The sequence below is a fragment of the Trachypithecus francoisi genome, unplaced genomic scaffold (assembly GCF_009764315.1).
Source record: "Trachypithecus francoisi isolate TF-2019V2 unplaced genomic scaffold, Tfra_2.0 Lachesis_group11, whole genome shotgun sequence".
Lineage (NCBI taxonomy): Eukaryota > Metazoa > Chordata > Mammalia > Primates > Cercopithecidae > Trachypithecus > Trachypithecus francoisi.
In genome coordinates this window covers 52,404,366-52,420,170 of record NW_022681456.1, presented here as the reverse complement: position 1 = coordinate 52,420,170, position 15,805 = coordinate 52,404,366, and the positions used below count along the sequence as shown (strand labels likewise).

The following is a 15,805-nucleotide window of genomic DNA, read 5'->3' as shown; positions in this document are numbered from 1 at the left end:
ACCCTATATATCATTATATATTTCTTGAGAGCAACTGAAAATTGTCTCTTATTTAATATGCAAGCAGAATGCATCTTCATCAGGTTTATTATCATTTATTTTACATACAATTTGCTTCACTCACTAATGTTATCTCTCTTTGCCCATATTGGCATGTGATTTGCCATTTTTTTCCTAAGGTCCTCTTCACTTTTTCACCTTCAGCATCCTGACAGTGCTGCTAAATTGATTTTTAGTATTTGTTATAGTCTTATTTTATTTCATTGCTTAAATATCAATGATTTTACACTTTCCTGTAAAATATTAACAATTAAAACAAACTAATGAAGTGATGTTATCTATATGGTTATTTACAAGTATTTACATAATAAGCTCAGTTAAAACAACCTGGAGGGATTATTGGCTTCAACCTATTGCCTTCATATGGATTTAGCAAACAGTAATAATCACAACACCAGTAGCAACAACACAACAGCATTTCTTTGGATTATTTTACAGATTACAAAATACCCTCATGTGCATTTTATGTAATTACATGAAGTCCAGAAATGCTGACATAGTATATTTCCTCTGTCTTAAAATAATTTTAAATAAAGAGCATCTAGCAAGGGAGAACTCCTCCCCTGGATCACTACTGGGAGGCTGGACATTATACAAATGGGCAGTATCTACTGGGCTGCTCAAGGAGGCATCGGCAGCTGCTTCCGGTTGTAACAGCATTTTGTTCCTGACAGAGTGTGAGAGTAAAATTCAGTGCTACAAAGTTCTAATGTTGAGGTGGGGCCATGTGACCACACTGCTTTCTTTTGTACTGTCAGACCCGAAAATCCTGCTTGTGGGGAATGTGTGATGTCGTCTTACACGGACACTAGCTATCTGTACTTCATTTTCAATTTTCTCAGCATCAGAACTACGAATTCACAACTCCATTTAGTACTTTTTTTATTGTGTAAATATGGGAGGGTAGGTTTTGAAAGCCCCTACGTTTTACAGTATTGAAAATTCCAAACTAGAGTATCTAAAAGGTTTCCGTGTTCAGAAAGCAATTTGAGTGGTTGTCTTTGTTAGTAGGCACTTCCTACAAGTGAAAAATATGAGAATTTCATTTATTTATGTAAACATAGATAGATAAACAAATAGATAGATAGAGGTTAAGCCCTTGCCATGCATATAATACCTGTTTGACACTATAAATGAAAGAAGTATAAGGAGGAAATTTGCTGAAGACAAAAGATACATAGTTCTGTGTATTTTCTATGCTGAAGCATTTCCATGTGTTTATAGAAGTGAGAAATCACATAGTACTGGATGATCATGAAAAGAAAAAGGAGGAGGAAGCAGTAAGAGAGAATTCCCAGCGGAGGGAGGCATATTGATTATGAAGATAAGTTTGTACACTGAGTGCTTAATTAGAATATTCTGTTAAACAAAGAGACAGGCAAAGATGACAGTACGTTGATACTTCAAAAAATAAATTAACTTTTCAATGGTGAAAGAATAGTTTTCTAAGAAAGTAATTCAATGACACATTTTTTGGTTCTTTTTTTGCAGATACTACGTTTTTCATTGAAACAATGATTATTGCTAATAGTTATTTGAATTCCACATATTTGTGCCTTTTGTGCACTTTCCAGAGACTAAAGTCGTTCTTCAACAGTTCTGCTGTACAATGGTCAGCTACATAAACCTCAGTTAGACGTGAGCTATCCAGCAGATTTAGGGGTTATATTTCAATGTGGGATTTGAATTGTAATTATCCATCACACTAGAAAAATAATAGTTCTAATCAACCTGTCTTTATTACCACTTTCATCATAATTTTAACTGCTCTGTTTTTATATAAGGTTGCCATTGCCACCTGGGGCTTTTTCAGGACTCTGGAAGAATCAGGAAGCATTCAAGCATTTATACTTTGAAAAATTTCCTGTAAGAACTTTAATATGCTTTTTTATCTTTTTATGTACTTTTCTATAATTCTTGCCTATTAAATTGAGAAACTTGCTCCTAGAATCATAGATCAAAAAAGAAACTTTTAAAGGTTATCTGGACCGGTTTCCAGCTCCCAGGAATAAGAATGCCCAACTCATAATTATCTAAATAAGTCAGTTTTATACTTATTGTCAGTCTCTAGACATAGAAATTCTTGGTTTTTCTTAGCAGCTTTTCCTAGAATTTAATAGTCCTCAGTATCAGGACATCAGGACATTATTTGTTACATAAAAATGTTGTTTGGACTTTCTATATTGTTTCCTCTACCTGATTCCTCTGTATCAACAGACAGAGAATAACAAATCAGAATTATATAATGTCATTACGACCCTTTAACCTCTTACCTCTTATTGGTTATATGAGCAAATTCCGTTCAGCTTGCCCAGAAGTTGTATTTTTCCATTTCTTTATTTTTGACACCATTTCTTGAATGTTCTCTGAGCGCTCTATTTTTAAATCTTATTTTAAAAATACAGATACAGGACAGAAACAGTGTACTCAAAGCCCAACACCCAGAGTCCTAGACAACAAAAAGTGCTTTCCTGTTTCACATTCTGTCGTCATGTGAAACTTGTTACTCCATGCCGTGGTGATGTGTGTTATGTTTATAACAGCACTTCATTAATAAAACACATCAGGGTCTGCTCACATCATCTTTCGGTTGTCCCTCTACTTACACCCCCCACCCCCACCGCCCAACCCCAACAGGGACACCTGGTTCTCATTTTTCACTAAGTAAAATTCTGAATGAACAGAATTTCACTAAAATTTTGCCAAAGTATTTAGCATTTTATCTTTGTTATTTGTTAGTGAAGGAAAGATAACCTAATCATCCAGACAAATGACAAGAATTAAAATAACTTTCTTTAGGAAGAAATTGCAGCATTGAATGACCTCAATAGCCAAGATTAAACATCCCCTGATAGAGTGTAGCAGGGAAGATTTGTCAGTGTAGTTGACTCCAGTAAGCCCAATCTGTCTGCATGATGGGCCACAGTTAAATCATCAGAGTGCAGGTGGTGAGATCATTGATTATAGCCTGACAATGGCAAATGATATGTGCATGTGGTATTAACATGATCACCTTTAACACTAAAAGCTCCCTCAAAGCACCTGTTTATGGCTACACTATGTGAAGTGACTCTGTACTCTGTCTTTTTACCTGATCTCAAACCTATTATTTGAGGAATTAATAACAGCACAGAAGGGTTGAGTAATTTCCCATGAGTTCACATAGGTGAGAAGTGATGAAACTGAGATGAACCAAAATAGTCAGGCTTGAGAGTTCATACCCTTAACTACTACTCTAGGTTGCCTCTCTAACATTAATAAAAGTATTAATTGCAGTGAAATTATTGAGAGTTCATGATGTGCCAGAGTCTGTTTCTCTTTCACTTGTATACACTGTTTCATGCGTGCTTCACAGAAGCCTTAGAAGGCAGAGCTCATTTTCCCATTTAACAGATGAGAATACTGAGTCTCAGAAAGTCTAAGAAACGCAATAGTGGCTTTCCAGGATTTGTACTAAAGTCCATGCTCATAAACATAGGTATCAAAATAACTCAGAAGCATAAGGAAAAATAATATTTATTTTTTCTACTTCTTATTCTTTATTATTCTTATTCTACTGTCATTTCTAGACCAGCAACAATGTTTTACTTTGAGTGACTAAAAATTAAATTTCATACTTATTATTAAATTTCACTGAAGCTTGAATCCAATCCTAACCTATATTAATAAACTAGTGCTGTATTGGGAAATTATTCACTGGGAGCTTTAAAGCTTTTAAAAGTTAATACAATTAAAGAAGAAATGTATCAAAGAATTACTTTGCAATATCAAAGTATATTAGAATTAGTATTAAGCTATTACTTCTCCATTAAAAGAATAAATTGGATTCATAAACTTTACAACTCTATATTCAAACACTTAAACATTTCTAAAAACACTTCTTATTCTTGGCTGTTAAAGGAGCAAAGAGATTCTAGTACAGTTTCCAGATAAAAAGTAGTGTAATTTCCTAGTCTAGTTATGAAAAATAGCAAACGTTCACAGTAAATCCATTTCTATTACATTGTATATTTTACGAAGTTTAAAATGATTACATTACTTAATAGTACATGTTAATCAAATATTATTTTTTCTTGTTTTCAGGGATATTATGATACCATGGATGCTGGTTACATGGATGAAGAAGGCTATGTGTATGTTATGTCTCGAATGGACGATGTAATAAATGTTGCAGGTCACAGAATTTCTGCAGGTGCCATTGAAGAGGTATTGATGAATATTGGTATTCTATTCCAAGTAGTGTTTAGGCACAGAGCTGCACTGAAGACAATATTGAGATTATTTCACTTGGAAAATTACCACACCCTTCATTTGCAGCAGAGGCTGGGTTATTCTTGTATCTCTCTCACCTCACTTTCTCTCTTTTACATATCCATATTCCCTACACTCCCACTTCCCTGGGTGGTAGTGAAGAGTTTTAAACACTTACATATATTTTTTTTCTTTATGGGATAGACTGTGCACATTTGTCTCTTAATACTTGCTGCTTAAATGTCTCTAGCTTCTTGATTTACTCATGTTTAATCATCAGGTTTGCATAAGGTCTTTAAGTGGTGTGGGATTAAACATTTTATTGTACTCTTAAATCCTGAGAATTTTCTTCCAATGTAAGTCACATAAAGTCTCCAGAAGAGGTTTTTAAAAATGTTTTAAAAACTTACTCCTATGGAGTAAAATCTACATGATTGCTATACAGTACTGTGGGTATTTATACTAATACAGTTTCTTGTAACCATCACCAGAGAAAGGATACAATACAATTTCAGCACTGTCAAAGAATTCTCTCACAATGTCACCTTCGTATTCTGACTCTTGTAACCCTTGTTTTTGTCTCCGTTCCTATGTTTTAACCTTCTCTCCAATTTTATATAAATAGATTATACAGTATTGTAACCTTTGAGACTGCGTTATTTCATTTAGGAAAATATATTTTAGATCCTTCCAAGTTGTTGCATTTATTAAGAATTTGCCTTTTTATGTTGTTGTATAGAATTCCATTGTGTGGCTATACTAACAAGTTTATGTATCCATTCATCCATTAAAGGACAAATGGGTTATCTCTAGGTTGGAGCAGTTATAAATAGGGCTGTTATACACATTCAAATACAGGTGTTTGTGTAAAGAATGTTTTATTTCTCTATGATAAATACCTAAGTGGGTTTTCTGGGTTATGTGTTAAGTGTATGTTTAAGGTTGAGAGAAACCACCGAAGTGTTTTCCCATGTTACTGTGCTATTTTACCCAGCCACCAGCAGTATTTAAGGGTTTATAATTTTCCCCATTCTTTCTAGAACTTGGTAGTGTCATTACTCTTGATTAAACCATTCTACTAGGTGTGTAATATTATCTCACTGTGCATGTGATTTGCATTTCCATAAAAACTAATGATATTAGGTATCTTTTCACAAGCTCATTTGCCATCCATGTATCTTTTTTGATGAGATAGTTGTTAAAATCTTCAGCCCATTTTCTTTTTTATTTGGATTGTTTCTTTTTTATTGTTTAGTTTTTTAAGTTCTTTATATGTTCTATATCCAAGTCCTTTATCTGATGTGCAGTTTGCAAATTTTTTTTCTAGTTTCTGACTGATCTTTTAATTTTGTTAGAAGTGCCCATAACAGAGAAAAAAAATGGGTTTCATTTTGATGAAGCCTAATTTATCATTTTTTCTTTTACAGATTATGATTTTGGTATTGTATATAAAAACTCTTTCCTAACTCAGCATCACAAAGATTTTCTCTTGTTTTCATCTAAGAATTTTATAGTTTTATGTTTTACGTTTAGTTTTATTGTTTTAATTTATATCATTTTAAATTTAAATTTGAGTTAGTTTTTTAATATAGTGCAAGGTGTAGGTTGATACATAATTTTTTAAGTGGATGCCAGTTGTTCCGGCATCGTTTGTTGAAAAAAAAAACTACCCTTTCTCTGTTGAATTGCCTTTGAATCTTTGTCAAAAATCAGGTGATAATATTGGAGTGGGTCTGTTTCTAGAATATCTTGTCTATTTCATTGATCTATGTGTTTATGTTTTTACCAATACTATACTGTCCTGACACTGTAGCTTTGTAGTATATTTTAGAGTTGAATAATGTGAGTCCTCCATATCTGCTCTTTTTTTCAGTCTTGTTGTAGCTGTACTAGTTCCTCTAGGTATTCCATATACACATTTGAATAAGAAATTCTATAGGTACAACAAACCCATACATAAATTTTGATTGAGATTGTGTTAAATCCATATATTAATTGGAAAAAAAATTGCTATTTCAAACTGACTGAGTTCAAGCCACGAGTTTTGTATATTTCTTTCTTTAGGACTTCTTTGGTTTGTTTCTCTAATAGTTTGTAGTTTTTAGCATACAAATTCTGAACAAGTTTTGTTAAGTTTATACTTAAATCTTTAATTTTTTAGCTATTGTAAATAGTATTTTTTAAAAACTTTGGTTTCAAATTTTTCATTGCTAGTGGATAGAAATAACTACTGACCTTTTTGCAGACTGATATGTAACCTATGATCTTGTTTAATTTGCTTGCTAGCTCTAGCAGTATTTTTGGTAGACTTGTTGAGACTTTCTGTGTAAACAATTATGTTACATGTGAATAAAAACATTTTTATTACTTTCTTCCCTATTTGAATGGTTTTTACGTCTTTTTCTTGCCTTTGGAACTGGCTAGAACTTGGGGTAGGATGTTGAATAAGACTGGCAAGAGCAGACACCCTTGTCTTGTTCCTGATCTTAGGGTAAAGGCAAGAATGGAGCTAACTGTAGATATTTCTGTAAATATATACTTTATCAAACAGAATAAATGTTTTTTTATTTCTAATTTGCTGAAGTGTTATTTTTAATTATGAATTAATGTTGAATTTTATCAAATGCTTTTTCTGCCTCTATTGATAAGAACGTGGTTTTTCTTTTTAACAGTGTTATGTGAATTACATTAAATAATTTTCAGCTGTTGAACTAGTCGTGCATTCCTGAGACAAATTTTACATGATTCCAATGATTTATTGTTTTTATACATTGATTTGTTTAATCAATAGTAATTTTCCTTATTCTGAAATATACTGTTTGTGGTAATCATATAGTCTTTCTTTTCTTTGAATCATGTTTGAATCATTGATCTTTTTCCATGTTTTCATTTTTAATCTATCTGTATTATGTTTCATATGGGTTTCTTGTAGACAGCATCTACTTAGATCATATGGACAGCATGTATTTGTTTTTATGTTTATCCAATCTGACAATCTCTATCATTTAGTGTTTTCAGATAATTTACATTTAATTATTGATATATTTATATATCTGTCTACCAGTTTATTATTATTCTTTTTGACTCTTCTCTTTTTCATTCTCTTATTTTATTCTTCTCATTTCATTCTCCCCTCTTCTCTCTTTTAAATTATTTTGGGTTTTCTTTGTAGCTTTTATTAATTTGCAAGAATGTCTATTATTCCATTCATGCCAAGAGATTTTGCCCATTCTTCCTGGGCCATGGTTATTATTTGGTTTTTATTATTCATCTTTATTACTTTTATCCTGAATGTGAAAATGAGGTGTTCTGGGTCAAAGGCATATATATATATATTTTTAATAAGAGTGTCATTTCCCCATTACCCTAGGTCTTATTGTGACCCAATGAGAGCCAATGGCAATTTTTCCTACATGAGTAGCCAGATTCTCCATAAATGAAGGTTAAAAAAATGAATTTTCTCACATAAAAGGGAGGGAGGCAGCCATCCTTCCTGAAGACTCTTCTTGAAAACATAGTGTCTTTAATCAAAATTCTAATTATTTAATATATAAGTAAAATAGTGCCAGGAACCAGATAGTCCTGTGCATCTCCAGTTTTACAACCTGGAGATGTTTCTACCTCCTGGGAATTAATCTTTTTTAGTAGGTAAATACCTAAGAAGATAGTGAGCCAGTCTACCCAGCTCCTCGGGAGTTTATACCAGGGATCTAGTCTGGACTGTACACACTCGGCCTTGACAAGTAAATTAAAGTTTTATTTTCCTTTAAGATCTGAGCAATTCATTAAGGAAATGACTATAGATCTAATTTTTAGGACGTTTTAAGAGTCTCAGGAGGCTAGGACTTTTTATAGGAGCACTGATAAATCTAGAGGTTTATTTCCCCATAGGTACAATAGCTAAGTTAAAATTTTTGATAATTCGGATATTTGGATAATCTTGGGTTTGGTATCTAGGGATTTCCTTTTTTCTTAAAAGATGTTTAGATTTTCCTGATAACTGTTATGTGTATTTTACATCTTACCCCAAGTGTTTTGAATATTACACCATGAGATTCTGGATCCTATTTAAATCTTCTGGATTTCTGTTATTGTGGCTACTTATTTTAGGAGGCGGTCAGCCCAGTTAGGATCAGACAACATAGCTTTACCCACTTTCTGTGGACTGTGGTTTTAATGTCAATTTAATTTTCAAAGCTTTTGTCTATTTGGATATTCTACATATACGACCATGTTGTTTAGGAACAAATAGAGTTTGAGATCTTCTTTCTCAGTCTGTATGCATTTTATACTCCTTTCTTGTCTTATTGCACTACCTAGTATGATGATGTTTTTCTTTCTTGTTGCACTAGCCAGTATGATGTTGAAAATATACTTGTGAGAGTAGACATTCTTGCCTTGTTCCTGACCTTAGCAGGAAAGTTTTCAGTTTCTCACCATCGAGTATGATGTAAGCTCTCGGTTTTTTGTAGATGGTTCATCATCAAATTGTGGAAGTTCCCCTCTATTCCTAGTATACTCAATGTTTTTATCATGAATGGATATTAGATTCTGTCAAATGTTTTATTTTTTCTGCATCTACTGATACGATTATGTAATTTTCCTTCTTCAGCCTATTGATGCGATGGATTACATTGATTATTGAATTTTGAACCAACATTGCATACCTGGGATAAATTCCACTTGGTCATAGTACATAATTCTTTTCACACATGATTGGATTCTATTTGCTAATATTTTATGGAGGATTTTGGCATCTACGCTCATGACAGCCACTGTCTATAGCTTTTTTTTTTTGTAATTGTCTTATTTTAGTATTAATACAATGGGAATATTTTATAACTCATTCTATGGGGCCAGCATTATTCCAGTCCCATAGATTGAGTTAGAAAATATTCCCATTACTTCTGTCATTGGAAGGGCAGATTGTAGATAATAGGTCTAATTTATTCTTTAAATGGTAAAATTAACTGATGAATTGGTGGAATTCACCAGTGAACCTATCTTTGCCTGGTACTTTCAGTTTTGGAAGGTTAATAATCATTAATTATTGATTAAAGTTTTAATACATATAGGCCTATTCAGATTGTCAGTTTCTTCCTGTGTGACTTTTGGAAGATTGTGTCTTTCAAGAAATTAGTTTATTTCATCAATTCAAATTTGTGGACATAGGCTTGTTCACAATATTCCTTATTATCTTTTTAATGTCCATGGTCTATAGTGATATGTCCTCTTTCATTTCTGATTTTAGTAATTTGTCTCTTCCTTTTTTTTTTTTCTTAGCCTGGCTTGAGGTTTATTGATTTTGTTGATCTTCTAAAGGAATAGCTTTTGGTTTTGTGGTATTTTCTATTAATTTCTTATTTTCAATTTAATTTATTTCTCCTTAATTTTTTTTTCTTTTATTTATTTATTTATTTATTTATTTTTATTATACTTTAAGTTCTAGGGTACATGTGCATAACGTTTATATCATGTATAACTCCCCAATGCAATCCCTCCCTCCTCCCCCCTCCCCATGATAGGCCCCACTGTGTGATGTTCCCCTTCCCGAGTCCAAGTGATCTCATTGTTCAGTTCCCACCTATGAGTGAGAACATGCGGTGTTTGGTTTTCTCTTCTTGTGATAGTTTGCTAAGAATGATGGTTTCCAGCTGCATCCATGTCCCTACAAAAGACGCAAACTCATCCTTTTTGATGGCTGCATAGTATTCCATGGTGTATATGTGCCACATTTTCTTAATCCAGTCTGTCACAGATGGACATTTGGGTTGATTCCAAGTCTTTGCTATTGTGAATAGTGCCGCAATAAACATACGTGTGCATGTGTCTTTGTAGTAGAGTAATTTATAATCCTTTGGGTATATACCTAGTAGTGGGATGGCTGGGTCATATGGTACATCTAGTTCTAGATCCTTGAGGAATCGCCATACTGTTTTCCATAATGGTTGAACTAGTTTACAATCCCACCAACAGTGTAAAAGTGTTCCTATTTCTCCACATCCTCTCCAACACCTGTTGTTCCTGACTTCTTAATGATTGCCATTCTAACTGGTGTGAGATGGTATCTCATTGTGGTTTTGATTTGCATTTCTCTGATGGCGAGTGATGATGAGCATTTTTTCATGTGTCTGTTGGCTGTATGGATGTCTTCTTTTGAGAAATGTCTGTTCATATCCTTTCCCCACTTTTTGATGGGGTTGTTTGTTTTTTTCTTGTAAATTTGTTTGAGTTCTTTGTAGATTCTGGATATTAGCCCTTTGTCAGATGAGTAGGTTGCAAAAATTTTCTCCCATTCTGTAGGTTGCCTGTTCACTCTGATGGTAGTTTCTTTTGCTGTTCAGAAGCTTTTTAGTTTAATTAGATCCCATTTGTCAACTTTTGCTTTTGCTGCCGTTGCTTTTGGTGTTTTAGACATGAAGTCCTTGCCCATGCCTATGTCCTGAATGGTACTACCTAGATTTTCTTCTAGGGTTTTTATGGTAATAGGTCTAACATTTAAGTCTCTAATCCATCTTGAATTAATTTTCGTATAAGGGGTAAGGAAAGGATCCAGTTTCAGCTTTCTACTTATGGCTAGCCAATTTTCCCAGCACCATTTATTAAATAGGGAATCCTTTCCCCATTTCTTGTTTCTCTCAGGTTTGTCAAAGAACAGATGGCTGTAGATGTGTGGTATTATTTCTGAGGACTCTGTTCTGTTCCATTGGTCTATATCTCGTTGTGGTACCAGTACCATGCTGTTTTGGTTACTGTAGCCTTGTAGTATAGTTTGAAGTCAGGTAGCGTGATGCCTCCAGCTTTGTCCTTTTGACTTAGGATTGTCTTGGCAATGCGGGCTCTTTTTTGGTTCCATATGAACTTTAAAGCCGTTTTTTCCAATTCTGTGAAGAAAGTCATTGGTAGCTTGATGGGGATGGCATTGAATCTATAAATAACCTTGGGCAGTATGGCCATTTTCACGATATTGATTCTTCCTATCCATGAGCATGGTATGTTCTTCCATTTGTTTGTGTCCTCTTTGATTTCACTGAGCAGTGGTTTGTAGTTCTCCTTGAAGAGGTCCTTTACATCCCTTGTAAGCTGGATTCCTAGGTATTTCATTCTCTTTGAAGCAATGTGAATGGAAGTTCATTCCTGATTTGGCTCTCTGCTTGTCTGTTACTGGTGTATAAGAATGCTTGTGATTTTTGCACATTAATTTTGTATCCTGAGACTTTGCTGAAGTTGCTTATCAGCTTAAGGAGATTTTGGGCTGAGACAATGGGGTTTTCTAAATATACAATCATGTCATCTGCAAACAGGGACAATTTGACTTCTTCTTTTCCTAACTGGATACGCTTGATTTCTTTCTCTTGCCTGATTGCCCTAGCCAGAACTTCCAACACTATGTTGAATAGGAGTGGTGAGAGAGGGCATCCCTGTCTTGTGCCAGTTTTCAAAGGGAATTTTTCCAGTTTTTGCCCATTCAGTATGATATTAGCTGTGGGTTTCTCATAAATAGCTCTTATTATTTTGAGGTAGGTTCCATCAATACCGAATTTATTGAGCGTTTTTAGCATAAAGGGCTGTTGAATTTTGTCAAAAGCCTTTTCTGCATCTATTGAGATAATCATGTGGTTCTTGTCTTTGGTTCTGTTTATATGCTGGATTACGTTTATTGATTTGCGAATGCTGAACCAGCCTTGCATCCCAGGGATGAAGCCCACTTGATCATGGTGGATAAGCTTTTTGATGTGCTGCTGAATCCGGTTTGCCAGTATTTTATTGAGAATTTTTGCATCGATGTTCATCAGGGATATTGGTCTAAAATTCTCTTTTTTTGTTGTGTCTCTGCCAGGCTTTGGTATCAGGATGATGTTGGCCTCATACAATGAGTTAGGGAGGATTCCCTCTTTTTCTATTGATTGGAATAGTTTCAGAAGGAATGGTACCAGTTCCTCCTTGTACCTCTGGTAGAATTCAGCTGTGAATCCATCTGGTCCTGGACTTTTTTTGGTGGGTAGGCTATTAATTGTTGCCTCAATTTCAGAGCCTGTTATTGGTCTATTCAGGGATTCAACTTCTTCCTGGTTTAGTCTTGGGAGAGTGTAAGTGTCCAGGAAATTATCCATTTCTTCTAGATTTTCTAGTTGATTTGCATAGAGGCATTTATAGTATTCTCTGATGGTTGTTTGTATTTCTGTGGGGTCGGTGGTGATATCCCCTTTATCATTTTTTATTGCATCTATTTGATTCCTCTCTCTTTTCTTCTTTATTAGTCTAGCTAGTGGTCTGTCAATTTTGTTGATCTTTTCAAAAAACCAACTCCTGGATTCATTGATTTTTTGGAGGGTTTTTTGTGTCTCTATCTCCTTCAGTTCTGCTCTGATCTTAGTTATTTCTTGCCTTCTGCTAGCTTTTGAATGTGTTTGCTCTTGCCTCTCTAGTTCTTTTAATTGTGATGTTAGAGTGTCAATTTTAGATCTCTCCTGCTTTCTCTTGTGGGCATTTAGTGCTATAAATTTCCCTCTACACACTGCTTTAAATGTGTCCCAGAGATTCTGGTATGTTGTATCTTTGCTCTCATTGGTTTCAAAGAACATCTTTATTTCTGCTTTCATTTCGTTATGTACCCAGTAGTCATTCAGGAGCTGGTTGTTCAGTTTCCATGTAGTTGAGCGGTTTTGATTGAGTTTCTTAGTCCTGAGTTCTAGTTTGATTGCACTATGGTCTGAGAGACAGTTTGTTATAATTTCTGTTCTTGTACATTTGCTGAGGAGTGCTTTACTTCCAATTATGTGGTCAATTTGGAATAAGTGCGATGTGGTGCTGAGAAGAATGTATATTCTGTTGATTTGGGGTGGAGAGTTCTATAGATGTCTATTAGGTCCACTTGGTGCAGAGATGAGTTCAATTCCTGGATATCCTTGTTAACTTTCTGTCTCGTTGATCTGTCTAATGTTGACAGTGGAGTGTTGAAGTCTCCCATTATTATTGTATGGGAGTCTAAGTCTCTTTGTAGGTCTCTAAGGACTTGCTTTATGAATCTGGGTGCTCCTGTATTGGGTGCATATATATTTAGGATAGTTAGCTCTTCCTGTTGAATTGATCCCTTTACCATTATGTAATGGCCTTCTTTGTCTCTTTTGATCTTTGATAGTTTAAAGTCTGTTTTATCAGAGACTAGGATTGCAACCCCTGCTTTTTTTTGTTCTCCATTTGCTTGGTAGATCTTCCTCCATCCCTTTATTTTGAGCCTATGTATGTCTCTGCATGTGAGATGGGTCTCCTGAATACAGCAGACTGATGGGTCTTGACTCTTGATCCAGTTTGCCAGTCTGTGTCTTTTAATTGGAGCATTTAGTCCATTACATTTAAGGTTAATATTGTTATGTGTGAACTTGATCCTGTCATTATGATATTAACTGGTTATTTTGCTCGTTAGTTGATGCAGTTTCTTCCTAGCCTCGATGGTCTTTACATTTTGGCATGTTTTTGCAATGGCTGGTACCGGTTGTTCCTTCCATGTTTAGGGCTTCCTTCAGGGTCTCTTGTAAGGCAGGCCTGGTGGTGACAAAATCTCTAAGCATTTGCTTATCTGTAAAGGATTTTATTTCTCCTTCACTGATGAAACTTAGTTTGGCTGGATATGAAATTCTGGGTTTAAAATTCTTTTCTTTAAGAACGTTAAATATTGGCCCCCACTCTCTTCTGGCTTGTAGAGTTTCTGCTGAGAGATCTGCTGTTAGTCTGATGGGCTTCCCTTTGTGGGTAACCCGACCTTTCTCTCTGGCTGCCCTTAAGATTTTTTCCTTCATTTCAACTTTGGTGAATCTGGCAATTATCTGTCTTGGAGTTGCTCTTCTCAAGGAGTATCTTTGTGGTGTTCTCTGTATTTCCTGAATTTGAATGTTGGCCTGCCCTACTAGGTTGGGGAAGTTCTCCTGGATGATATCCTGAAGAGTGTTTTCCAACTTGGTTCCATTTTCCCCCTCACTTTCAGGCACCCCAATCAGACATAGATTTGGTCTTTTTACATAATCCCATACTTCTTGCAGGCTTTGTTCATTTCTTTTTCTTCTTTTTTCTTTTGGTTTCTCTTCTCGCTTCATTTCATTCATTTGATCCTCAATCGCTGATACTCTTTCTTCCAGTTGATCGAGTCGGTTACTGAAGCTTGTGGATTTGTCACGTATTTCTCGTGTCATGGTTTTCATCTCTGTCATTTCATTTATGATCTTCTCTGCATTAATTAGTCTAGCTGTCAATTCTTCCACTCTTTTTTCAAGATTTTTAGTTTCTTTGCGCTGGGTACGTAATTCCTCCTTTAGCTCTGAGAGGTTTGATGGACTGAAGCCTTCTTCTCTCATCTCGTCAAAGTCATTCTCTGACCAGCTTTGATCCGTTGCTGGCGATGGGCTGCGCTCCTTTGCAGGGGGAGATGCACTCTTATTTTTTGAATTTCCAGCTTTTCTGCCCTGCTTCTTCCCCATCTTTGTGGTTTTATCTGTCTCTGGTCTTTGATGATGGTGACGTACTGGTAGGGTTTTGGTATAGGTGTCCTTCCTGTTTGATAGTTTTCCGTCTGACAGTCAGAAGGACTGTCTGTTGGTCTGTTGGAGATTGCTTGAGGTCCACTCCAGACGCTGTTTGCCTGAGTATCAGCAGCAGAGGTTGCCGAAGATAGAATATTGCTGAACAGCGAGTGTACCTGTCTGATTCTTCCTTTGGAAGTTTCCTGTCAGGGGTGACTCCACCCTGTGAGGTGTGGGGTGTCAGACTGCCCCTAGTGGGGATGTCTCCCAGCTAGGCTACTCAGGGGTCAGGGACCCACCTGAGCAGGCAGTTCTCAGATCTCAACCTCCGCGTTAGGAGATCCACGGCTCTCCCCAAAGCTGTCAGACAGAGTCGTTCGCGTCTGCACCGGCCCCCGCTGCTTCCCCTATTGGACTGCCGCTGTGCGCTGTCCGCAGAGATAGAGTCTACAGAGACAGGCAGGCTTCCTTGAGCTGCTGTGAGTCCCACCCAGTTCGAGCTTCCCAGCGGCTTTGTTTACCTACTTAAGCCTCAGCAATGGCAGGCGCCCCTCCCCCAGCCTCGCTGCTGCCTTGCGGATCGATCGCGGCAGACTGCTGTGTTAGCAGTGAGGGAGGCTCCGTGGGCGTGGGACCCTCCCGGCCAGGTGTGGGATATATTCTCCTGGTGTGCCTGTTTCCTTAAAGCGCAGTATTGGGGTGGGAGTTACCCGATTTTCCAGGTGTTGTGTGTCTCAGTTCCCTGGCTAGGAAAACGGATTTCCGTCCCCCTTGCGCTTCCAGGTGAGGCGATGCCTCGCCCTGCTTCAGCTCACGCTGGTCAGCCTGCAGCAGCTGACTAGCACCGATTGTCCGGCACTCCCTAGAGAGATGACCCCAGTACCTCAGTTGAAAATGCAGAAATCACCGGTCTTCTGTGTCACTCGCGCTGGGAGTTGGAGACTGGAGCTGTTCCTATTCGGCCATCTTCTTCTCCT

The 15,805-nt window shown here is 36.3% G+C and overlaps 1 protein-coding gene across 1 annotated transcript in view; it reads left to right on the top strand.

Moving 5' to 3' along the window:
- Positions 1–15,805, top strand: part of ACSS3 (acyl-CoA synthetase short chain family member 3) — a 178,787-nt gene that overhangs the window by 147,029 nt on the left and 15,953 nt on the right. The window contains exons 12-13 of the mRNA XM_033221156.1: positions 1,845–1,926; positions 4,144–4,266. Coding sequence (XP_033077047.1) covers positions 1,845–1,926; positions 4,144–4,266 — 205 coding nt within the window. The remainder of the gene's footprint in view (positions 1–1,844; positions 1,927–4,143; positions 4,267–15,805) is intronic.